The sequence below is a fragment of the Macrobrachium nipponense genome, chromosome 5 (genome assembly GCF_015104395.2).
Source record: "Macrobrachium nipponense isolate FS-2020 chromosome 5, ASM1510439v2, whole genome shotgun sequence".
In the NCBI taxonomy this organism is placed as follows: domain Eukaryota; kingdom Metazoa; phylum Arthropoda; class Malacostraca; order Decapoda; family Palaemonidae; genus Macrobrachium; species Macrobrachium nipponense.
In genome coordinates, this window is record NC_061107.1 from 89,759,410 (window position 1) to 89,783,953 (window position 24,544).

Consider the following 24,544-nt stretch of genomic DNA (forward strand, 5'->3'; position numbering starts at 1 on the left):
GAAAGAGAGAGGAGGAACTCCACACCAGTCCGTTGTGAAAACCCAAGGACGCCTCTCGCCCAGCCGCCCTGGTCACTCGGGTGAGGACAGCGTCCCTACGCCGGAGAACCAGGTTGGCCCACAGGTTAGCCGTCTGGTGGGCCAGGTAGGAGATGGCCCTACCTCCAGACTGGCACAGTCTCACAAAAGCCGGGTCCCCTCCAGGAGTGATGTTCCCTAAGGAGGCCGCGGCTTTCGACACTGTGAGGGACCACAGGTCGATCCATGAGACTGCTTGGAATGCTGCCATAGTGGTAGATTCCAAGGCGAGTGCCTCTTGCTGCGAGAACCAGAGGTTCTCTGACAGGAGCTGCTGCAGAGACACCCCCGGAGTTAGCCTAGCTAGCTCCAGGTTAACCTGTTTGGGCAGCAGAGGGTCTTCCGAAGGCACGTAGAATTGCCTCTGTCGCAGTAGAGGTGGGGGAAGGAGCTTGGAAGACCTACCGGACTAAAGCGAACCCTCCTGTCCGGAGCCAAGAGCATCCACCTGGCTCAGTACGCTGTCAGCCAAGGCCGATCACGGCAGACCCACCATCATCCTGGGTTCCTTCTTGGGTCCCCAGAACGACTCCAAACCTGATGTAGGCTCGGAAGGTGGGAGCGGTGATCCTTCCTCGAGGTCGTTGTGCTGATGGATCAGAGCAATAACCTCAGCAAACGACCTCTGGATCTCGGGAGTGACTGCATCCTGCGGAGACGGACCGTCAAGCCTGTCCAGCGAGAATGCCTCCTGAGATCCTCCTCCTTCCAAAGGAGAAACCACAACAGAACCCATATGGTCTCCTCCTGCCACTTGCGCGTACGATCTGGTCGGTCCTAGGACTGTGCCAGGTTCGTAGGGTGTCGTGGCGGGATCGTGAGGAGTGCGCCCCTCGCGATCACTCCTGATCGCCTCACTCTTCCCGGTGTATCCCGAGGAAGTTGAAGGGATAGGAGAGGAAGACCTAATGCTCCCCCCGCGCCCACTTGCAGAACCAGTGTGCTGAGGGGGCTGCAGGCGATCGCCAACCCGTGGTGGCGATCGAGCTGCAGGCCTGGTAGAGCGGCTGGACCGAGAACAGCGGCGACAGTCCCGAGCATCCGAAGAGCTGCTGCTGGTCCCCCTCTCCGCCCGGTCTTGGTATGAGCGGCGGTCAGGGGACCTGCAGAGTCCGCTGTCGCGGTGGGAGCGAGGCCTGTCCTCACAGCGCGCCACGCTGCTTGGACCAGCCGAGGGTGGTTCAGGCGACAGAGGGGACCGCTTCCTAGCCTCAGCCCGCGGCCGGTCTGGGACCATCGCGTCAGCCCTGGGTACCAGCGGATCGCCACGAGAGTGATCGCTGGTCTGGTGGGAGTTACCTGAGCGACCCCCGCCAGTCTTCCGCCCCATGCCTGGATCTTGGCACCGAGTGGACTCGGTTGCCAGGGTCTTGGCTGCACGGTCACCCACGGGTGACCGTACACTCAGTACCTCTTGCGAACGAGAGGCCGAGACGGTACCTGGCGCCGAGGCAGACCCTCTGGCACCCGCCAAGGAGGTACCGGTGGTACCCAGCACTCCTCCAGTCCCCGTCTTCTTCTTCCTTGCGGAAGGGGAGACGGGCCCCGTTCCCAAAGGAACAGGAGGACCAGCGGAAGTCCCACCTGTCCCATCAGAGTGGGACGGGCCCTTAGAAGTCTCAGGACGAGCCTTCTTGGGGGGGGGGGAGCAACCTTCTTCTTCTTCAGCTGTGGGGCCTTAGAAGTCGAAGGGGAAGCAGCAGCAGACGACGAAGAAGACGATGAAGACGACGACGACACCTTCCTCCTCCTCTTCTTCTTCGTCAGCTTCTTCAGGACCACCGTCAGGTCTTCCATACAGAACGGAGCCGGGGCAGTTGCCGAAGCAACAGGGTCCGACTGCACCTGTCCGGAAGGACCTGGGGTGGGAGCAGCAACTCCACGGGCAGGAACGACGGTGGCAGGAACTGGTACTGGGACTGGAGCAACATCGTAGTCAGGAACAGGAGGCGGGGCAGGAACCAGCTCCTCCTCTGCACAGGAGGCAGGTCCAGAGGCAAGCTCTTGGGGCACCGGAAGTCAGGGGCTGAATCAAGAGCGGTGAATCCAGGTGGCAGCGTCACAGTGGGCATCCTCCCCTCCGGCAGCGGCGCCTGCACTGCAGCTGTCAGGGTCATCGTGGCTACGTGCTGGGTATAGACCAGGTGTGGCAGAGCAGCGTAGCCAGGCGTGGACACCGTCGTGGTAGTTGTGATAGTCGGACCGTGGGTTACTGGCATGGCCCCTCTTGCCAGGTGACTCAGCAGCCCCTGAACCGTCGGTGTCCCTTGGAGTCCCAGCGAGTACCAGGCCCATCCGAGATCATCCCCCGTGGCAGCCAGACCTGAAGATGGAAAAGTCAGGTGAGTCAGTGGGGGGAGTTTCCCCTTGCCCGGGGGGAACAGTTCCCACCCCGAGCAAACGGACGACCCCAAATACAACTGGATGTCGGGGTACCTCCCCCCCCCCCTCCACACTCGACTGATCGAGAGAGGAGAAGGAGCGAGATACCTCCCCCAAAGGGGAAGGAGCCTTACAAGGGAGCTGAGATGGGAGAAAGAAAGAAAGAAGACGTGTCTGTAACCAAGGAAGTAACCGGAGATCCTTCCGATGACCCCTTGGCCGGCTAACGCGGCTTCTTCCTCCCCCCATAGCGCTCCCACTGCTCCTCCGACCAACATACACAAACATCACATGTATCGGTGCGAGAGCATTCTCGCCCTCGACACCGAGTACAAAATTCATGAGGGTCAACTTCAAAAGAGGACTGAAAGGCCCCACACTTACGGCCCTCCACCAGGGCACAATCTGCAGCTGATGGGGGGTCAAGGGGGTCTCTCCAGCTCTCGGGATTCTATTTCAATCACAGTGAAGCACTCTATGAATACAAAAACACACATACTTACGTATATCCTTGCACTAACGCACAGTGAAAGGAAAAGCAAAAAAGTCTTCACGCAGTGAAGCAAACCAAGCATACGACAGAAGCGGGCAGTGAGGCGAGCAACACGTCCATCCCCTAACGCGGCCTAAAGCAAAGTGGCTCCTCTCCTCGCAGTCGATTCAGCTGCCACTAAGTACCTTCCTATTGTTAAAGGACTGAGGGTTTGTATACGTATCGGAACAAAGTTTGGATTGCACTTTCGTAATATGATGGATACAAGGCCCTGGTGCCAAGACAAGGCATAACTTTGCATTAATAAGTCAGAATGGAAAAGTCATCCCAACAGGAAGGACAGCGATAATGATACTATTAAGATAACTTGACCATAGTCACATACCTCAGGAAATTGTGATGAACCACATCAGAGACTCCATGAATTTGTTTTTAGGATTCTCTTTTATCTACTTAATAAGGAAAAACAAAGAGATCCTGCTAGCTATAGGCTATGGGGGCCAGGAATTTTTGCAATGTACTAATAACAAATGAGCTTAGCAAATCCCTCCCATCATTGTGGCCTTTTTCCCCATAAACAGCTAGTTTATTTTTCACCTCATCTACAGCCACCAATATGAAGGAAAGTTGTGCTAAATCCTTAAATTGTCTGTTGAGGGTACTCGTTGGGTTTCCTGTCATTAAAAGGTTTAAAACTAATCTTAGTAACTAACTTTATGTCCACAACACAGGTGAGCAGTACATCTCCTTGATCCACTCATTGATGCATAGAATGTGAACCAACCTCTTACATTTGCTCCACTACAACCTTCATATCTGTAGGTTATACAGCAATATCTGCACAAAAAAACATTCAGCAGTATCTCCAAGAAAACTCTTTAAGACTCACCGTCTTGCAGCTACATCACTCATGTGAAACCATATCCTACAATAGTCAGAATTCGAGCTTCCTAAGGCTCTCAAAAACAAAACTGTCAAACACCGCAGAGAAACATTCCAAACACAAACTAACCCTTTTTCATCAGTCTAATGAGACCAAGACAACCTTCTTAAATAGGTCTGATACAAGAACACTTTTATTACAGTGTTTATAGTTTATAGTATCAAGAAGGGTAGCATGTGGCATTTTTTAAAATCAAGGTCACAGCATGATCGCATACCTTTTGGCTGCTCACCTTTGCTCTACCCTTCAATATGAAGAGGCTGAGTTTTCCTTCTAGACCAGGGAAAATGTACTGACTTGGTAACAGATTTGTGTCATGAAACAAATTTTGTTTGCATTTCTTTTAGGCAATTGTTTTTGACTGACTGATGAGAATTCATTTGTACATTAGCCATTGGATTTACCTAAAAAAAAATTTATTAGCAGCAGATTTTTAAAATAGCATAATACCTATACATATTCTTACTCATGTTAAAACATTTTTCAACAATGCACAAATTATAATTTGAAGAAACTCACTTTTAAACTGGTTGGGTTTTGAATTATATGTCTGACCGTAACTAGTAATCTAATTACTTGTGAACAGCGGCTTTCCACTTTATTGCTCTAAATGTCAAGGAATCTATGATATTCCTACATTTCAAGCTTTTTACCAGACTTTCTGCCCTTTTTAGTTTTCTACCATGCCGAAAATTTAGAAGAATCACGTCAACAGTCACTAGGTCCTCAATATTTAAATCTTGTAGAAGCTGTATGACTTTGAAAATAAAATTTGGGCTCAAAGGTCAAGCACTGGGATCTATGAGATCATTCAGTGCTGAAAGGGAAACACTGAGAGGAAAAGGTTATAAAGGTGTAAAGGGGAACCTTACAGTTGCACAATGAAACAATTGTTAGGAGGGAAAAATGAGAAGGAAGACAGACAATATGAACAGTAGAAGGAATGAATGAGGTTGCAGTTAGGGGCCAAAGGTACTCTGCAAAGACCCTTAAGCAATGCCAACAGTGCACTGTGTGAGGTGCAATGATGATGCAAACACCCTACGGAGTAAAGACTGTACAAGAAAACAGTAATATTGTCTCTAGAAACACGGTGTTGTTCAGTCTTGCAACTAGTAAGCCCTAAGAAGAGTAAATCAGTATAATATTATAAGCCAAAATATCAGAGGAATAGTGTATAGTATGTTGTCATTAAAAGATTAATATTTCCTTTCATAAAAACTTTTTTGCAAGCCCAAAGAAGTTTAGGTAAGTTGGAATATATCGAAAAACTCACCGACTGTTTGAACATTCTACTTAAAATTATTTACCGTAGTTATTACTATTACAGCCCAAACTTTTTTTTTCAGTGATGCAGCAATGAACGAACCATACCTGCTACGTCATGGCATCACACACATCCTAAATGCTGCAGACAACACAGGGGGTCCTGCTCGTGTGAAAACTGGACCAGACTTTTACAAAGTTAGTATGCTGACAATTCATATAGTATTACAGAGTTTAATGGTAGTTCATAATATGTAATATTACTTTTAACAGACTAACTTCTGCATATCAGAATGGCGATGGCAGTTTATCTGTAGTGGGAATGCTATTAGTATGGCATTTTCTTATTTGCAACCACAGAAGTCTCTGCTGGATTATGCTGTTTGCTTTGCTACCTCTAAAAATGAGATTATTGAAGATGGCATTGATACATTCCTGTAATATGATTTATTACTTCTCATATAAAGCTAGCTTCTGTATGAGTAAGTACAAATATGATAATAATTATTAATACATTTTAAACCAAATTCTTAGCAGATCAAACACTAAATTTTCATTTAAAATATGTGGGATTCGAGTTTAAGACCTTTAGCCTAGATGAGAATTGCTGTGATCCATTAAGGCTGCACTGAACAGGTCCTGCACAGACACTGAATCTTGAATAACACCCAAACCAAATACTGCATAACTATTTAAGGAAAGGTACAATGCCAATAACATACCTAATGCCAGATTGACATTTAACCTGAAAGTTATATTTTCTCACATGAATCAACCTATGACAGAAAAACCAATTTATTCTACTTGTTGAGACTTACAGGAAACTTTGTACTCAACAGTAATTATCTCAACAAACAATACTACAGATTTACCTCTGGCTATCTCTTAACCATAAGAAGTACATTTTAATAAGATAAAAACCTCATGAAGTTTTGAGGTGGTGAATGATGCAGTGATGTGCACGAACTATGAATTCCCCTAACTCATTCAATATGACCTAACACTCATTCCGTGAGTTGATATGGCATAATAGTCTTCAATGATTGTGAGGATGGCTACTTAAGGATAATCAAATACTACTCTTTTAACTGATGATTAGGTTAAATGAGTGGCAGAACAGCAAACTAAAAACAATTTACAGCATAAGATGTAAAAAATAGTCATTAGGGTGTTGGGTTGTAGGAATGCTAAGCAGTAAATGAACATGGTTATTGCAACCAGACTAAGAAGAGATGGGACAACTAGCCCTCCCGTCTTCTATAATAAGAGAATGCATCTATGACTGCCAACTAATAATGCCAAGAATGTGGGTGGGGTGGCACTCTTGCCTGAAGAGAAGATCACAAACCATGTACTCATAGTGTCTCTTCCTTGTGGAAGAATCAGAGGAATTTATTTCTGGTGATAGAAATTCTTTTATCGACATAATGTGGTTCGGATCCCACAATAAGCTGTAGGTCCCGTTGCTAGGTGACCAATTGGTTCCTAGCCACGTAAAAATATCTAATCCTTCGAGCCAGCCTAGGAGAGCCTTTAATCAGCTCAGTGGTCTGGTTTAACTAGGATATATATAGAAGAGCAACAGCTAGCTTTATATCATGGGAATGGGAGTAAGATCTATGTGGGACAGGTTGTGTTGATGATTGAATCCTGTGAAAAATTTTTGGTGATTTAGAAAATTTTTTGGTGATTTAGAAAGGGTCAACAATATCAGGTGTATAGTCATAATAATTATGAACATATAAAAGGAGTGGAACACAGTTTCATCTAGTTAGTTACACAAAAGGTTTTAGCCATATTACCTACCACATCAGTGCAGGTAGAACTGAGCCACACACGATGAAGCTCTCTGAAGTGTTGTTTATATAGAACGTGGAGAACCAGAAAATAGCACAAACCCATTACAGGCAGTCCCCGGGTTACGACGGGGGTTCCGTTCTTGAGACGCGTCGTAAGCCGAAAATCGTCGTATGCCGGAACGTCGCTTGGAAATATGTCTTAAACTAATAAAAAGTTATAAAAACCTTACTTGTAATCCTTTGGTTACACTACATGTTGTTTCCTGTAGTTTTATGTACAACCTGGAGTTATTTTCATAAAAGAATGCTGGTTCTTGAAGGTAAAAACTATTGTAATCCTCTGGTGACACTACATTCTTGAAGTTTTATGTACAACCTGGAGTGATTTTGCCAAATCTTGAGGGCTACAAGAACAGCTGATTACTATTTACGTATCATATAGACTAATTAAAGTAAACGTATCTTTAAATAGGCTTTTATATTAGTATCAACAAAACATTTCCTGCCATGAGTCAGAGGCCGTTTAATGAAATGAACACTTCTCTGTCCTATCTGTTCAGAAAATAAACGTTACGTCAATCCCCGAGACCATTGTTGCCAAAGCGTCTCTCTCTCTCTCTCTCTCTCTGATCAAATTATACTGGATAATGTCTCTCTTTGGATACTTCGATTTTGCCAAATCTTGAGGGCTACAAGAACAGTTGATTACTATTTATGTTATAGACTAATGAAAGTAAACGTATCTTTAAATAGGCTTATATTATTAGTATATCAACAAAACATTTACTGGCATGAGTCAGATGCCGTTTAACGAAACGAACACTTCTCTGTCCTTAACTCGGAGCGTCGGAAGACGCCTCTCTCTCTCTCTCTCTCTCTCTCTCTCTCTCTCTCTCTCTGATCAAATTACTGAATAATGTCTCTCTTTGGATACTTGGAATTTGCGTTGTAATCTAACCAGAAACTTCGTTTTGTTATTATTACTGGAAACAAGCAATGATTTTTTCATTATTTGCGCTTTTGGACTGTTATATGTAAACTTTGCGCACTGCAAGCTAGTATGTATTCATTCGCTCGGAAACTAGTTCCGCATATGAGGCGTCACTAAAAAACATCGAAAAATACGACATAAAAAGTGTCGAAAATCATCATAACCTCAAAATTTTTGTTGTAATCTAACCAGAAACTTATTTTTATTAATATACTGTGCTAAACTATAAAGGATTTTTATCATAGTATGCGTTTTTTAAAAGCGTCGTTAACTCGGAGCGTCGGAAGCATCAGCGTCGTAACCTCGGAACAAGCGTCGTAACCCAGGACGGATTTTTCCATTGAATATTTAAGAAAAAGCGTCGTAGCCTCGGAACGTCGTAAGCCGGAACCGTCGTAACCCGGGGACCGCCTGTACATGAATTAGGACATTAAGACAGTTGGAGTAATAAAAATCTGCAGTATCTAACTGACAAAGAACAAAAGCAGACTGAAAGATCTGGAGTTGGAGAGAGCAGTTTTAGCCACATGACAATATCAGAAAGGAGATTGAACATCTCAAAGTCTATACAGTATCACTGTAACAGTAAGCAAAGCTCCAACTTGTAAATAAAGCAGAGGAACGTTTGGAATTAACTGAACAACCTGTAGGTCTGTCCTCTCATTATAACTCTAGTCAAGTCTTCCATTGCTAGTCACATTAGGGACTAGTTTCTGTAATTTTTTTTTTATAAAATCTTTCAGCATGATAGAAGAAATGGAATAAAATTGAAAGATCTGACATGGTCTGGCATGCCTCATTAGATATACATTATATGAGGATACTGAAGAGTGAGTTTGAACATGAAACAATTCAGTATGGATATAAGTAATCTAAAATTTATCAAGTATCAGAGTACCTAATGTAATTTTTCAGGGACTGACCACCGATTCTTCTTATTTTCAAATATGCATCCTGTGTTTTTCTCAAATCTATATTGCCCCATTGAATGGTCACGCAAACTACCTTCAGTTTATTAATAACTTGAAAGATAAGATTAAGTCAGCTGTAAAACTACACCAATATACAAAGGGGTTTGATTTTGACCCATAAGATGACTGAACTAAAAATAAACTTTCTATTTAGTACGTTACTTACAGAACAAACCTATGTAAGGAAGATAAACTGTGATATTTGCAATACTAGGGTAGAATAGCAGCAGCATCACTTTAATGCATATTACATTTATATTACAAGATTGAGCATATCAGAATCTCCAAAAAAAAAAAAAGCCATTTTACAAAGAAACATACGCGAATTCTTGTAATTTAATGCTTATCACAGCCAATTAAGTGCCAAAGACACCGAATGATCATAAAACTGAATGCTGCAAAGTTTAAAAATTTCCTACATTACTATGGACATCATTGCATTCTACCACCAGTTTAGCACAGGCAGTCCCCAGGTTACGACGGGGGTTCCGTTCTTGAGACGTGTCGTAAGCCGAAAATCGTCGTAAGCCGGAACATTGTCAAAAGTCCTAAGAAAACCTTACTTCTAATGCTTTAGGTGCATTCAAAACTATGTAAACTGCATTCTTATTACATTTTCATAAAAAAAAAACTTTAAATATTTATTTTGCCTTTTTGGTGTCATATTTCATCTGCCAGATCAGCGTTTGTAGGCGTTGTAACTCTGGAACATGCGTCGTAACCCTGGAAATAATTTCTGATGAATATAATTGAAAAGCGTCGTAACCTCGGAACGTCGTAAGCCGAGACTGTTGTAACCTGGGGACTGCCTGCATTCCATTATTGCTAGGCATTCCGAGAATGTTCCAGAGCTATGGTAATAGCTCATAAGGTAAAGGTGTTCTGGATCAAGATTTGGATCTAATCACTTTCCCTGAGAAGCTAATAAAGATTTTGCTTTTTTTAAACTATTGTTCTAACTATTGTTCCTTATGACTCAATGCCTCACATTTATTCTTGTCCCATAAGAAGCAGAACTTTAGTCCAAGAATATTGCTCATTTTTTTTAACACATGTGTAGTGTAAACAATTTACAACTGTTTCTGTTTTCATCTTCATTAGCATGAGACTTCTAAGTTTTTAACTGAATTCATTAACATCATAATGCAAATTAGTGATTACAATTTTCCACTGTAGGTAATTCCTTTTAACTGTTAATACAGCATAGACTCTAATAAAGCTTGAAGTTATGCAGTCTTGTTGAAACAAGTTGCTTCTAGATGATTATTTAGTATTGTAAATACTTGGGTGTAATGATATAGTTTTGAGGTAACATAGTAAACAAATTAAAGTCTCTGACTCAACACTGCTTGTCCGTCAATATAGGCAAACTAATGATCATTGTATAGAAATAATATTCAGCAAACATGAATATATCTTTTCCAGCTTATCATAGCAATAAGTTTGCATGCAATTCATTTGTTATCAAGAGCCATTAGACAGAATTATGTGAACTGCTATTTCATATCTTCAGAGTCCTACAATCACTTACTTAGGGCTAGACCTCTTGGATCTCCCATTTGTTAATATCACCGTTCATTTTGAAAAGTCTGTTAATTTCATCGACGATGCCCTGAATTCTGGAGGTTAGTAATGGTGCCTTTTTCATGCATGACTCTGTGATGAACTTTTTGCTGTTAAAAGTTTATTTGTAGATGAAAGGATTGTGTGTATCGTCTTGATTAAATTTCTAGTCTTACTTAATTCAGTACGTATTCACTTTTATTTGTTAATTTTCTAATGTTTTACGCATCAAGTCCAGAGAGCTCAAATGAACCTACAAGTTTTCATGGTCCTAAAACTTGTTTTACTAATTTTGGAATAGGTCTTATATTTATTTCAATCCTGTGACACTTCTGGATGTAAAACTGGCAGTTTTTGACAGACATTTTACCAATAGCATGTGAGGATGTTCTGCATTGACCATTCTACATTTTTTACATTTCTTCCACAAATAAGAATGCTTTGAGTGCTGCAAGGTACTGACCACTAACTTATTTTTGTCTATCTCTGAAAAAGGCTGAAAAACCAAATTTAGAGATATCCTTTACCTGAGAATAGTGGATAGGATTAAATACAAAATGCTCAACCATTGAATAATAGGGAGAGCTTAGAATGAATAACCACACCACAATAATAAAAAAAATCGAGTCATTTATGAGAAATTTTTGGGATGGGAGGAAAAGGTGCACTAACATCTTCAGCATAGACGATGCTGACCATGACGAAACTTTTGGTTGTGATTTAATATCTTGATATGAGCTTGTTGTTGAACAATTCCTTCTACAGAAGGCTATCATATCATAAGAATAAGCAATAAGGGTCAGGAAGAAAGACAGAACACCTGAAGATGGTCCAGCCTCCCAAATGATCAGAAACATTTTGACCAGAGCTGTTATGTACTGGTCTGAGTTTTGAATTGCTGAAGTATCACTCTAGTAGGGTAATGTTTGTATGTATTTCCATATAAACACTTGTGACATTAATAGTATTTGGGTTCATTTGAAATGAAATAAGATTGTATAAAAGATAATGAGTTACTAAACATTTCATTAACTACATTCTATATTCACCTGACAGCTGTAAAATTAGAAATGGCAAGACCTTTTCCCTAAGTGTAAGTAAATAACTAGGGTTTTTACCATAGATGTATTGGTTTAAAAACATGAAAGTGGCTAAGCAGAAATATACTAGCAGAACAAAAAAGAAGCACAAACCACATGGTTCAATTAACCCTTTCACTATGGAACGCATTTTGGCTCTCATTTCAGCAAAGTGCACCAATTCACATGAAAAGGTGTAAATTTTTTCAGAGTACACAAAACTTTTTTTATAACATCTTTAAGCACTTCATTTTCAGGATTGATATCTTATTTTCAGGACTGAACATTAAATTACCGTACAAGTAACTCAATACGGTAAATGTGAAAAATGGCAATTTGTCGAAAATTGCATTTTTCCTAACTATACAAGCCTGAGGTCCTTTAACAATAGGAAGGTAACTAGCGGCAGCTGGAACGGTCGTAAGCTTTGAACAAGAAAGTTCAGTATTTATCTGCTTGTCCGACAGTGTGCGTGCCGCTCGACTGGGAGGTGAAGAATCACTTTTGCTTTTGGCCCAGGAAAAACGCAGAGTGAGGGGTAGCATGAGGTGGGACTATATGTAAAGGACCTCAGGTTTGTATAGTTAGGAAAAATGCAATTTTCGACAAATTGCCATTTGTTCCGATACATAATACAAACCATCGGTCCTTTAACAATAGGAAGACACTTCTTGGTGGGAGGAATCTGAGTCTTAAGAACAGACTGGTGTTCGCCCAACCTTGGATTCCCTCCCTGGTCTTAAGAGCAGAGGAAGGGATCCTAGCCTCTGCCTAATTGATCGGGGTATGTACCGCAGGATTATTGGTCAGACCTCTGGACCCAAGTAATAAGAGGGAGGCAAGCGTACCTCTTAAAACTAGCAAGCAAGAACTTGTTCCTATTGCAAGAGGCAATATGAAGTCATGGGTTGTCTCTTGTTGGCTTCCACTTCCCCCCCCCTTGTTGGGGGAAGTGGTGGATAATCGCTCCTATTCCTACTGGGTCGAGTAGCTTACCTGCATCACCTCCTGATCCAGCGTAGTGACGACCGCGTCCCTCTGCCCACAGGTAGAGGGAGAGAAAAAGATGGGGAGGAGAAGGCCAGTCACATTCTCATTCACCTATCCCTTCATGCAGTCACACAAGGATGCGATGCTGTTCTGTCCGCTTGGGTGCTGGGTACCCAAGCGGACAGAGAAGTTCTTGCGCCACGGAGAAGTTCTTGCGGAACGCAAAAGAAGGACCAATGTCTCTGACTTCGTGGGAGGCGTAGACACTCAGGCCTGAGGTGCCGAGTTCTCTTCAAATAGCGCCATAGCGCCCTCACAGGACAAAGCAGCATCTCACCCGCATCGATGTCGGTGAAGTCCATTAGGGAGGGGATTGTGAAAGACTCGAACCGATCGGCAGGGACCAAAGGATTCTGAGTCTTTGCAACGAAGTTTGGTACGAAATCGAGCGTCACAGATCCCCATCCCCTGGATGCTTGACGTCGAAGGAAAAGCCATGCAGTTCCCCTATTCGGAGGGAAAGAAGGGAATAGTCACGATGACCTATCCCTCTTTCTCGACATAATCTTCGGTGATGTCCAGTACCCATACTGGTCTATCCATCTGCAGCGAAGTGTCTCGCATTCTCATATCCCATTGCAGAGAAGTCTCTCGCGGTCTCGTCCCCACTGCGGCAAATTCTCTCTGTCTCCGTAGTGGATAGGACACCGACACTCCATGGTGGGTGTCGATGGTATGGGTACTGGAACAAGCTAGTAGGATGAAGTAATGATTGATCTGGAACAACCGAACTAAGTCCACAGCGTACCTCGTAACGGACTTGGACGCTTCGACAGCTGCCGACTGACTCCGTTCGGTTGTGTGAGGCGAGCTGTCCAAGCATCCGAGCATAGTCACGTGACCCTCGCCTTTAAAGGGGTATGCCGAGAGACCATACAAATCGTCTATTTGTTGCCACCGATGCCGGAAGGCGAGGTGATGATTCTTTCAAGGCATGTGCCCAAAAGGCGAAAGTCAATTGCCTTCTAGAGACTGAAGTCCCTGATGGCAAGACAGAAGTTCTCATAGTAGTTGAATCTCAGCTAAGGAGAAACAACACTATGCACCGTTGAAGACGAAGGTGGAAGGTGAATGCAGACCTACTTCCTCACAGCCGAATCGAGAGAAGTAATTCTCAAGATTCTGAACCTGTGCTTACAAAGGACTGAAAACGCTAAACCGCTATTTCATTGCTGTTTGGTGAGAAGTCATAGTTGCAATGAAAGCGGAGCGCTTTTCAGTAATGAAAACACAGGGATGTACTGCCTGAAGAACCGCTTCTCATGGGCTGAATCATCTTCTTTCAGGTTATCCAGGGAGGATATATATATACTTGGAAGTAAAGCTGGCAGGGCGGGGAACAGGCGATATCTTCCGTTATACATCTACAATTCGGGGTGAACAATGAACAATTGCACACCTACGAATACGCTCTGCAGGATCCCTCCCCTTTCCTTCGTAGCCGTAGGGAGAGAGGGAATGGGGGAGGAAGATTGGATACTCGCTCGCCTTCCCAGCAGAACTAGCAGTTGGAGAAGCGAGTACAGGCAGCCATCACCTTGCAGTGATGGCTGCTCAGAGTCTGGGAAAACGTTACCGTCAGGAGAAAACGTTTTCCCGAGGAGGGTTACGAACTTGTACTGTAGGCTAAGCGTCTGCTGCCACCGTGACCATCGTCTGGGAGGGGCTGAGCGAGAGCACCTGACAGAAGAGAGCCGATACCGCCCTCTGACACGTCCCACTCATCGTCGAGGCCGAAACCTCTCGAGGACCGAAGGGGGAGAGCGCCCTGTTCTCTTGAGTGCGTGGTCCAGACGGACCGTCACATGAACAGCAGTGATGGTCCCTCCAAAAGTCTGGGAAGTGTCATTCTTCCTTGCCAGCCCCCCCACGATCTTCTCCAACCACTTGAGCGAGGATCTGTTGGTCCCAAGACCGAACCAAGCTCGTGGCCGTATCGTAAGAAGTGCATTCCTCACGGTCACTCCTGTTCGCCTCGTTCCTCCCGGTGTAGCCTGAGGAGGTTGAAGGGACAAGTGAGGGAGACCTGATGCTGCTACCCTGCCTACTAGCAGAACTAGTAGGCTGGGAGGACTGCAGGTGATCGCCAACCAACGGTGGCGATCGAGCTGCAGGTCTGGAACAGTGGCTTCTTAAGGAGAAACGCTGGACCAAGGAACGGGTTATCCTGTTTGGGCGGCATCAGATCCTCGGATGGCACGTAGAATTTTCTCTGTCGCAGTAGAGGAGGAGGAAGTAGCTTAGACGACTTGCCAGACCTAAGCGAACCCTCCTGTCCGGAGACGAGCGAATCCACCTGGCCTAGCACTGAGTCGGCCAGTTGTGATCGCGGCAGACCCACCGTCGCCCTGGGTTCGTTTTTAGGCCCCCAGAAAGACTCGAGCCGGGACGTGGGCTCAGTTGTGCTGACGAATCAGCGCAATGACCTCAGCAAAATTCCTCTGGATCTCAGGAGTGACCGCATTTTGAGGAGTAGGACCGTCAAGCCCCTCCAGCAAGAACGACTCCCGAGACCCTCCTCCTTCAGAAGGAGGAACAGCGACAGACCCCTCCCGGTCTCCTCCTGCCACTTGCGCATACGACCTGGTCGATCCGAGGACCGTGCCTGGCACGTAGGGCGTCGTGGCGGAATCATCCCTCACGATCACTCCTTGTTGCCTCGCCCTTCCCGGTGTAACAAGAGGAAATTGAAGGAACAGGAGAGGAAGACCTGACACTCCCCCCTCACTCACCAGCAGAACCGGTGTGCTTGGGGGACTGCAGGCGATCGTCAACCTGCAGTGGCGATCCAGCTGCAGGCCTGGTCACGCCGCTCCCCTGGGGCGAGCAGCTGGACCGAGAACAGCGGCCCCGGTCCCGTGCATCAGAGGAGCTGCTGCTGGTCCCCCTATCCATCCGGTCCCAGTGGGAGCAGCGGTCAGGGGACCTGCAGAGACCACTGTCGCGGTGGGACCGGTGCCTGTTCTCACGGCGCGTCAAACCGCTGGAACCAGCCAAGGTTGGTTCCTGCGATCGAGGGGACCTCTTACCAGCCTCAGCCCATGGCCGGTCTGGGACCGTCACGGCAACCCTGGTAACCAGCTGGTCGCTACGAGAGCGATCGCTGGCCTGGAGAGTCACCTGAGCAGCTCTCACCAGCCTTCCACTCCATCCCTTGGTTCTGGCGCCGAGCGAACTCGGACGCCTGAGCCTTGGCTGCACGGTTGCCTGCAGGAGACCATACACTCGGTACCTCTCACGAACGAGAGGCCTAGCCGGAACCTGGTGTAGCGGCAGCGCCCCTAGCACCAGGTGAGGAAGTACCGGTGTGAGCAGGTACCCCTCTGGTCCCCGTTTTCTTCTACCTTGTGGAAGGAGAGACGGGCCCTGCTCCCGAAGGAGCAGGAGGACCAGCGGAAGAAACCCCCGTCCCACCGAAGTGAGACAGGCCCTTAGAAGTTCCCGAGGGAGCCTTCTTAGGGGGGGAGGAGGCAGCCTTCTTCTTCCTCAGCTTGGAAGCCTTGAAAGTCGAAGGGGAAGAGGCAGCAGCAGGCAATGAAGAAGACGACGACGACACCTTCCTCTTCTTCTTCTTCTTCTTCGTCAGCTCCCTCAGGACAGACGTCAGGTCCTCCATCCAGGATGGAGCCGGGGTTGCTCTTGCCAAAGCAACAGGGCCCGGCTGCACCTGTCCGGAAGGACCAGTGACTGGGGCAGCAACACCACGGGCCGGGACGACGTCGGCAGGTGCAGGAACAGCAGGTGGTCAGGTACAGCAGGGGACGGGGCAGCAGCCAGCGACATCCTGGGTACTGGTGGTCCAGGGGTGAGCTCTTCGGGCATCGGAAGTCAGGGGCTGGCAGCACGAAGAACCCGGGAGAGCGAGGCACGCCCCTCCTCGGCACGGCAGTGATTGGGCCCTTCACAGCAGCCGTTGGAGTCACAGACATCACGTGCGGGGTGTAGACCAAGTGAGGAGGGGCGGCATACCCTGGAGTCGAGATGGTGGTAGTAGTGGTGGTCACCACTCCATGGGTGATCGGCACAGCACCGGCCAGATGCTGGAGCAGCCCCTGGATGCTCGGCATGCCCTGGAGCCCCAGCGACACCCGCACCTGGCCGAGGTCGTCGCCCACAGCAGGAGCACCTGAGGAAGCAACAGTCGGGTGATTAGGAGGGGTTCCCCCTCGTGTGGGGGGGGGGGGGGGGGCGAGCCCCACCCCGAGCGAACGGAAGACCCCGAATACAACTGCATGTCGGGGCACCTCGTGCCCTCCTTTACGCTCGACGGATCAGGCGAAGAGAAGGACCGAGAAACAACCCCCCCCCAAAGGGGAAGGCGCCATACGCGGGAGCTGAGCCGGGGGCAGGAAAGAAGAGGAAGTGTCTGTAACCAAGGGAGTCGCTGGAGAGCTTTCTGACGACTCCTTGGCAGGTCTACGCTTCCTCCTACCCTCGTACAGCACCCACTGCACCTCCGACCAAATCACACAAAAATACATGGCTCGGTCCGAGAGCATTCACGCCCCCGCTCAAAGGACATGAGGATCTATCTCGGGGAAAGAGTGAAAGACCCCACACTTGCGGCCCTCCACACCAGGGCAAACTCTACGGCTGATGGGGGGTGCGGGGATAGTTCCATTGCACGAGAATCCATAATCAATGTAATAAAAAGTAATAAAGAAAGTCACATACTTACAATACACTTTCACTACACTGACAAACCAAGTTGAAGAAACAACACACAACCAAAGCATACGACGATGAAGCGGGCAGAGAGCGATGACAAACACGTCCTCCACTAACGCGGCTGAAAGCAAAAGTGATTCTTCACCTCCATCGCGCGGCGCGCGCACTGTCGGACAAGCAGTTAACTACCGAACTCCCTTGTTCGAAGCTTACGACCGTTCCAGCTGCCGCTAGTTACCTTCCTATTGTTAAAGGACCAATGGTTTGTATTACGTATCAGAACAAACATTCTTAATAAAAGGAAAAAGGTGGAAAAATCCAAGATATGTTGGATTCTGCCGTCTTTGTAGGGCACGAGCAAATGTAGTATACAATGTATGACATAATCATTTTCCACTTTAGCAGCACTTCTTGTATCCTCTACATGTGTTTGCTATCATATGTAACAGTAATACACAGCTAGCTTCTATACCCATGGGTTCCAAAAAATGACAAATTTTCTAAGACAATTTGTATTTTTCATAGCTACAAACCTGAGGTCTTAACAATAGGATCATTTCTAGTGCCTAGCTGGATCCGCTTAAAAAGCAGATGAAAGCAAGGAATCTTGTGATATCTGGCAACGCAAGCATAGCCCGGGTTAGGAGTGGTCAAGGACGACGACGCTACGCCAGTCTTTCTTTTGACTGCCTGGGCGAGAGTTGTGTTAACCTCTCTTGGCCTTTTCCCTGTTCATTGCCCGTTCGTTTCTTTTGTGGAGAGAGAACATACAAAATATTTTTTTATTTTATGTCCTTATAGCAAAAATAATCACTTCTCGTATGCTTTAAAATTATGATATACTATTACTTCAAGACAGGAAATGGCACCAAATGATGGTTTCATGACATTACTCCCAAATGTACATTGTCTGTTTTCTTTTACTCTTTTCATGCGACTATTTGGCAGGATAGAACAAACCATATACTACTGAGGTTTGTGATTTTAAATCCACAACATGCTGGAAAATACCTCTTGGTTAGTCTTGCTTCTCCAGAATTTGAAAATTATCATCTTTGAGATTTCTTTCCTTGATACCCTTCTAACAAGCAGTGAATAACTTTTCCCGTGTTCTTTTTTTGTTTTTTAAGTTACTTGCAGCTTCAGAATGTTATAAAATAAATTCCCTTTGAATAATGCTGATTCAATTATAAGCTGATCCCTTTGAATAATGCTGATTCAATTATAAGCTGATATATGTTCTTTACAAATAATACCCTGAAACCCAGTTTCTAATATAAAATGATCTTCTCTAAAATAACTTTCAATGCTAAGTACAAGAACTAACCAAACTGCAAATTCAATTGCAACAAAAGCTTTAATATCCATGAAAGTTAAACCTGTACACTGGTGATATCTTGATCTTTATGTCTACTTGCCAGCTATCAAGGTTTTAAATAAAATTACGTCCCTTATAAGAGTCAGTATGACCTCTCATCTTATCAAATACTACTATCAACTTTGTCACTTTCGATGTTAAGACAATCAAAATATGTAGTTATCAAATTCTCAAATGGAAAAACAAAACAATATTTCCTTGGTTTCTTAAGAGTGAAATTCTGTGAGTTGTTGTTAACATATCAAAAGCTTTAAAATAAAAAAAATGGGAGAGGGGCTTGATGTTATACAAAAAGCTATGATCGAGTTTAAGGGAAGTTAGCCTAGTAAGCATTCAGTTAACAATGAATGTGAATAAGTATAATTAACTCGTCCTGGGTAAGTAAAATCACAATTTTTGAAAGTAAATTGTATTTTTCCTAACTATACAAACCGGAGGTCCTTTACACAAGGAATTACTATTCAGCGCCAGTTGACTGGTCGTAAGATTTACTAACAAGGTAGTTCGGCAGTAACTGCTTATCCAATGGTCGGGAATCCCACCCGACTGGAGGTAAACATACCACTTTGCTTTAGGCCCAGGAACAGAGTGAGGGGTGGCATGAGGTGGGACTATATGCAAAGGGCCTCAGGTTTGTATAGTTAGGAAAAATACAATTTACTTCCAAAAATTGGGATTTGTTCCGACACATTATATAAACCTTCGGTCCTTTACATAAGGAAGACTCACTTATTGGTGGGAGGAATCTGAGTCTTGTGAACAGACTGGTGTTCACCCAACCTGGGTTCCCTCCCTGGTCGTAAGAGCAAAGGGGGGAACCTAGCCTCTGTCATACTGATCGAAGTGACAACTGCAGGATCAGTGTCCAGACCTCTGGACCAATTCATAAGAGGGAGGCAAGCGTACCTCTTATGAATAGCAAGCAAGAACTTATGTCCTAAGTAAGAAGCCAAATATAAAGTAGTATTGGGTTTGTTTCTTACTGCTGTCCGCTTCCCCCCTTGCTAGGGAAGGAACGGATAAACGCTTCTATCCCTAATGAAAGGGATAGAATGGAGCTTGGTTACATAGCTTACCTGCACTGTCTTCCTGTCCAGCATGTGACGACCGCTACCCTCTGCCCACAGGGAGAGGGAAGAAAAGATAAGGAGGAGGAGCCAGTCACTCTCTCATTCATTCTCCATTCATGCAATATCACAAGGACGAAATGCAACCTTGTCCTGTTCAGGAGCTGGGTAAGCTACACAACTTGGGCAGCCACTACAGGTCCCATGGGAAAAGTGTCCAAGGACCTATGTGCAATATCCCGAAGGTAGAAGGAGGTGACGGTGGTCTGGTTGGACCACACACCTGCCTACAGCACCTATGCGACGGACAAGTTCTTGCAGAATGCAAGGGTTGGACCAATACCTCTAACTTCGTGGGATCTCGGACGAAAGGTACTGGTGTCGGCACTCCTCTCGGAGTCGTACGCTTTCCTGATCACCTCACGAAGCCAGAAAGAAACAGTGTTCTTGGACATTTCTTTCTTGGTCACCTCAGTGCTAATGAAAAGGCGTTGACACTCAGGCCTGAGGTGTCAAGTTTTCTTCAGATAGCGCCATAGCACCCTCACAGGACAAAGCAGCATCTCTTCCGTATAATTACCAGTGAAGTCCTCTAGGGAGGGGATCATGAAGGACTCGAACCTGGCATCAGGGACCGAAGGGTTGTGAGTCTTCACTACGAAATCCGGGACGAAATCAAGAGTAACTGATCCCCATCCCCTCAAGTGTTTAACATCGAAGGAAAGACCATGAAGTTCTATTCTCTTCGCCGATGTCAGGGCCAGCAGAAAGACAGTCTTGAGGGTCAGATCCCTGTCTAATGACTCCTAGAGAGGCTCGTAGGGTCTACAAGTCAAACTCCTTAAGACAAGAGTCACATCCCACCCCAAGGGCCTCAGTTCCCTGGGTGGGCAAGACTTCTTGAAGCTCCTCATTTGGAGAGATATTTCCATGGAGGAGGAAATATCAACTCCTCGCAGCTTAAGGACTAGGGCTAGGGCGGCTCTGTATCCTTTAACTGCAGTGAAGAAAGAAGAGGAAATCCACTACTTGCTGAAGAGTGGCTCTGAGCAGAGAGAGACCCCGTCTACGGCACCAACCACAGAAGACGGACCACTTTCCCTGTTATACTGCTGCAGAGGACTGTCTGAGGTAACCAGCCATCTCTGTTGCTGCTCGGCGAGAAAAGCCTCTCACTCACAAGAAATGGTGGATAACTGCCAGCCGTGAAGACACAGGGAATATACTGCCTGGTGGTACCGTTCTACATGCGGTTGGCACAGCAGGTTGTGCCATGGGGGAATCTCTCGCAGTGCCTCCGAGAGAAGAGCCAGCAGGTCCGGATACCAAATGGCCTGAGGCCAATTGGGTGCCACCAGAATCATCTGAAGATTGCTGGTGCCAGCACTCTGCTGTCACCTTGCGAATCAGGCAGAACGGGGAAAAGGCGTAGACTACGAGTGTCATGGTAATGGCTTCATAGCAACGAATGATAAGTTAAGGGGGCCGGCCGGCTAATGCCCTTTTTTTACGACAAGACTTTGACATTCATACCACTTAATAAGGTGACTTGGGACATCTCCAAACCGCATATGATTTTCGCCTCTGACCTTCGGTTTTGTGACGCCAGGGCAATTTATCCCGAAAATAACTATTTTTCAAATTCTATCTCCTCCCTTGATATTTAATATTAAGACATGGGATTACTACCATATATAGACCTGATGTCGACCTCCAATCAAATGGAGAGTTTTTTTTTCTAAAAGTCATTTTTTTGCTAGATATGAATTTTTCAATATGGTAAAAAATAAACCCTATAAATCACGAGAAAAAAATTTATAAAAAAAAGAAGAAACAAAAATTGGAAAAAAGGGCTCTATTTTATTGTTCTATAATGTCTTTCAGAGTTATATACCAAATTCCAATGTTATAGCTTCAAAACTAAGTGAGGAGATAGATTTTGAAGGTCAATAAGTATAGTTTTGAGATACAGGCGTTCAAAGTTTTCCTTCGTATTTCTATAAAGACAATGTTAATAAATAATGATTATTATGAATGTATATTTCTTTTTTGTGTATTAATAAACCAAAACTATTTTATTTATCATAATTTAATCATAATGATGATCCCTTTGCTCATATATCGTAGCCTGGGGCACTGCTTGAGGCAAGATGGGGCACTCCTTCCTACGTAACCCCCTCTCTCACTAACTCGGCTTATTACAGCAAATTTTCTTCTGTATGTTAGCGAGATGTTTTCCTTGTATTTTCCTCTTTGGCATGATGACATTCTTGCCGAAACAAAGATAAACAAACATAAATGCAAGAGAATGTCAAAGGTGAAACTCGAAGGTGTACTCTCTTTTTACAATGACAATTTAATAAATTATGATTATTATGAATTTCATATTCCATTTTGGGTATTAAAAAACCAAAACTATGTTATTTATCATAAATGAAGATCTCTTTGCTCAAAGATCGTAGCCTTGGGCACAGTGTGACGTGTGCTGTCAGGCAAGAAGGGGACGTTACTAGGCAACCCTCCCCTCTCTCTTCACTAACTACGCGTATATTATGATATTCTGTAATAATATTTGAGCGATTTTTCTTCGTCTGTATGTTAGCGAGATGTTTTCCTTTTCTTTTCCTCATTGGCATGATGAACTTCTTGCCGAAACATACATAAACGTACAGGTGAAACTCGAACGTGTAATCTACTTGACGTCTATAGTCGAACTGATTCATGATTGAACCAGATACTCGCTTCAGACGCTTCTGCGTGCCACGGAATCTCTACAGATGCCATTTCTCACAATTTCTTTGCCAATAATTATCAAAATTTATGATAACAGAAGAAATATTGCATTTTCTTGTACGGATGAATGTTTTAGGCTTATTGAGTTATGTTTACTAATTACCCTGTAACTACGAAAGTAAGAAGAATTTTGAAGAAATATTTTGTATACGTATTCTCAATTGCCATATGAAGCTCCATGAATTTTTCATGACTGTATTTTTCGCCCTATACCACCATATATAGGGGTTCCGGCTGGCCCCCTTAAAGGAAATGAAAATGCATTTTCTTCAAGTAGGCCTGCAGCAAAGAGGCATTCGCGCATGTGTTGGAGGTGCCTGTTCTCATGATGGTTCTAGAATCGGCAGGAGTATTGTGGAACGCGACATGGGCCGTCACGTCGTCAGATAATGCAGCGAAATATGATGCAATATTTTGTCAAGATTCTTCTAAGAAGTTCTGGTCATCTCGGGAGTCTGTGACAATCATGCTCCGGCCCCCCCGTAGGCCCCAGCCCCAGGTCACCGTATAAATACGACTGACGAAGTAAAAGAGATCAGTGAGTCACAGATCAGATCATCAGTGAGAGCTCAGCAGCAGAAATCAGAGATTGTCAGAGAGAGATAAGAGAAGAAGGAACAGACGAAGGATCAGAGAGGAAAAGGTGCTCGAGAGTTTGATCGAAATCTGGTCAAGTCGTCCAGTTAGGGAGAACAACCAAGGTATTTTCGACGTTGAGCAAGCCTTGAGAGCAGAAACGTTCTACAAGAGGTTTCGAGGAGTTCCTGCCCTTCGAGTATCAAGAATAGACATTGTTTTCTGCAATATGGAGTCAAGAAGACGTCTGCAATTACAGTTCCACTTTTGTGAAGCCACCGCTTCGAGCATAGATCTCCGACAGCGCAAAACTGGCCAGCATGTATTTGCATTACCTCACTGTTTCCCCAGTTCACGCATTGTAAGATTTTACTTGTGGTATGTAAATAGGAGAAACCATTCTGCATTTATCTTTGTTAGAAAGTTTGTAAATAAACCTTTGTTCTGTTAGTGTTTCTTTCTATATTCGTATCCCCAGTTTCAACTGTTGGTGTTGAATTCTTTTGTTCATCATAATACCAAACTTGAAGCAGACCTCTCTCGGGGTTCGTAACAACGAGGTTGTCCCACGGGTGTTGGAGCGCGTCCTCAGCAGCTGCCCATGGGTCCGGCACAACTGAGAAGAAAACCTGAAGTTTTCTTTTGTGCCAAGTAGCGAACTGATCCACTACTGGACGCCCCCACAGGTCAAAGAGCCTTTCTGCCACGTCTGGGTGTAGAGACCATTCTGTCCCAATCACCTGATTCTGGCAGCTGAGCTTGTCTCCCACTACATTCCTCGTCTGGCTGACAGCTCTAACGAGTGAGCTATGGCCCACTTGTGCACCTGCATCGTCAACTGGTGTCACGGGAGGGACACTATGCCCCCCTTTGTTGACGTATGCCACTACCGTGGTGTTGTCGCTCATCAACACCAGCTGGTGTCCCATCAGTCATTCCCGGAATTCTTGGAGCGCGAGAAATGCTGCCTTGAGTTCCAGGAAGTTGATGTGAAGGTGCCTGTTGTGATAGTTCCACACTCCTGCAACCAGCAACCCTCTGTTGATGCGTCTGAGAACAGAACCATCTCCGGAGGGGGAGTGCACAGGGGCACTCCTTTTAAGAGGTTCCTGTCGTCTAGCCACCAGGCCAGGTCCTCCCTTACTTCCTCCGTGAGAGGAACCAGGAAGAACTGTGGATCCCATGCCTGTGACCACCACTCCTTTCGTCTCCACTGAAGAGACCGCAGGTGAAGACGCCCGTGAGGGACTAGCTTCTCTAGTGACAACAGGTGACCAATCACGACTTGTAACCGCTGAGCTGACTGTTCCTGTTGTGACAGGAACTGTCGGGCTACCTCCCTGAACCTGCTGATCCGCGAGTCTGCAGGGAAGACTCGTACTGCTATGGAGAAGTTATGGAGTTCCATTTGACAACGTCTGTGAGAGAGAGAGAGAGAGAGAGAGAG

At 45.3% G+C, this 24,544-nt stretch overlaps 2 protein-coding genes across 4 annotated transcripts in view; one reads left to right on the top strand and one right to left on the bottom strand.

Moving 5' to 3' along the window:
* The window catches only part of LOC135215488 (recQ-mediated genome instability protein 1-like), a 359,294-nt gene that overhangs the window by 286,245 nt on the left and 48,505 nt on the right, over positions 1-24,544 (bottom strand). The gene's annotated exons all lie outside the window — the stretch shown is intronic.
* LOC135215490 (dual specificity protein phosphatase 3-like) overlaps positions 1-24,544 on the top strand; it is a 134,594-nt gene that overhangs the window by 57,127 nt on the left and 52,923 nt on the right. For both annotated transcript variants that reach the window (XM_064250251.1, XM_064250253.1), the window contains exons 4-5: positions 5,246-5,360; positions 10,437-10,548. In XM_064250251.1, the coding sequence (XP_064106321.1) occupies positions 5,246-5,360; positions 10,437-10,548 (227 nt within the window). The remainder of the gene's footprint in view (positions 1-5,245; positions 5,361-10,436; positions 10,549-24,544) is intronic.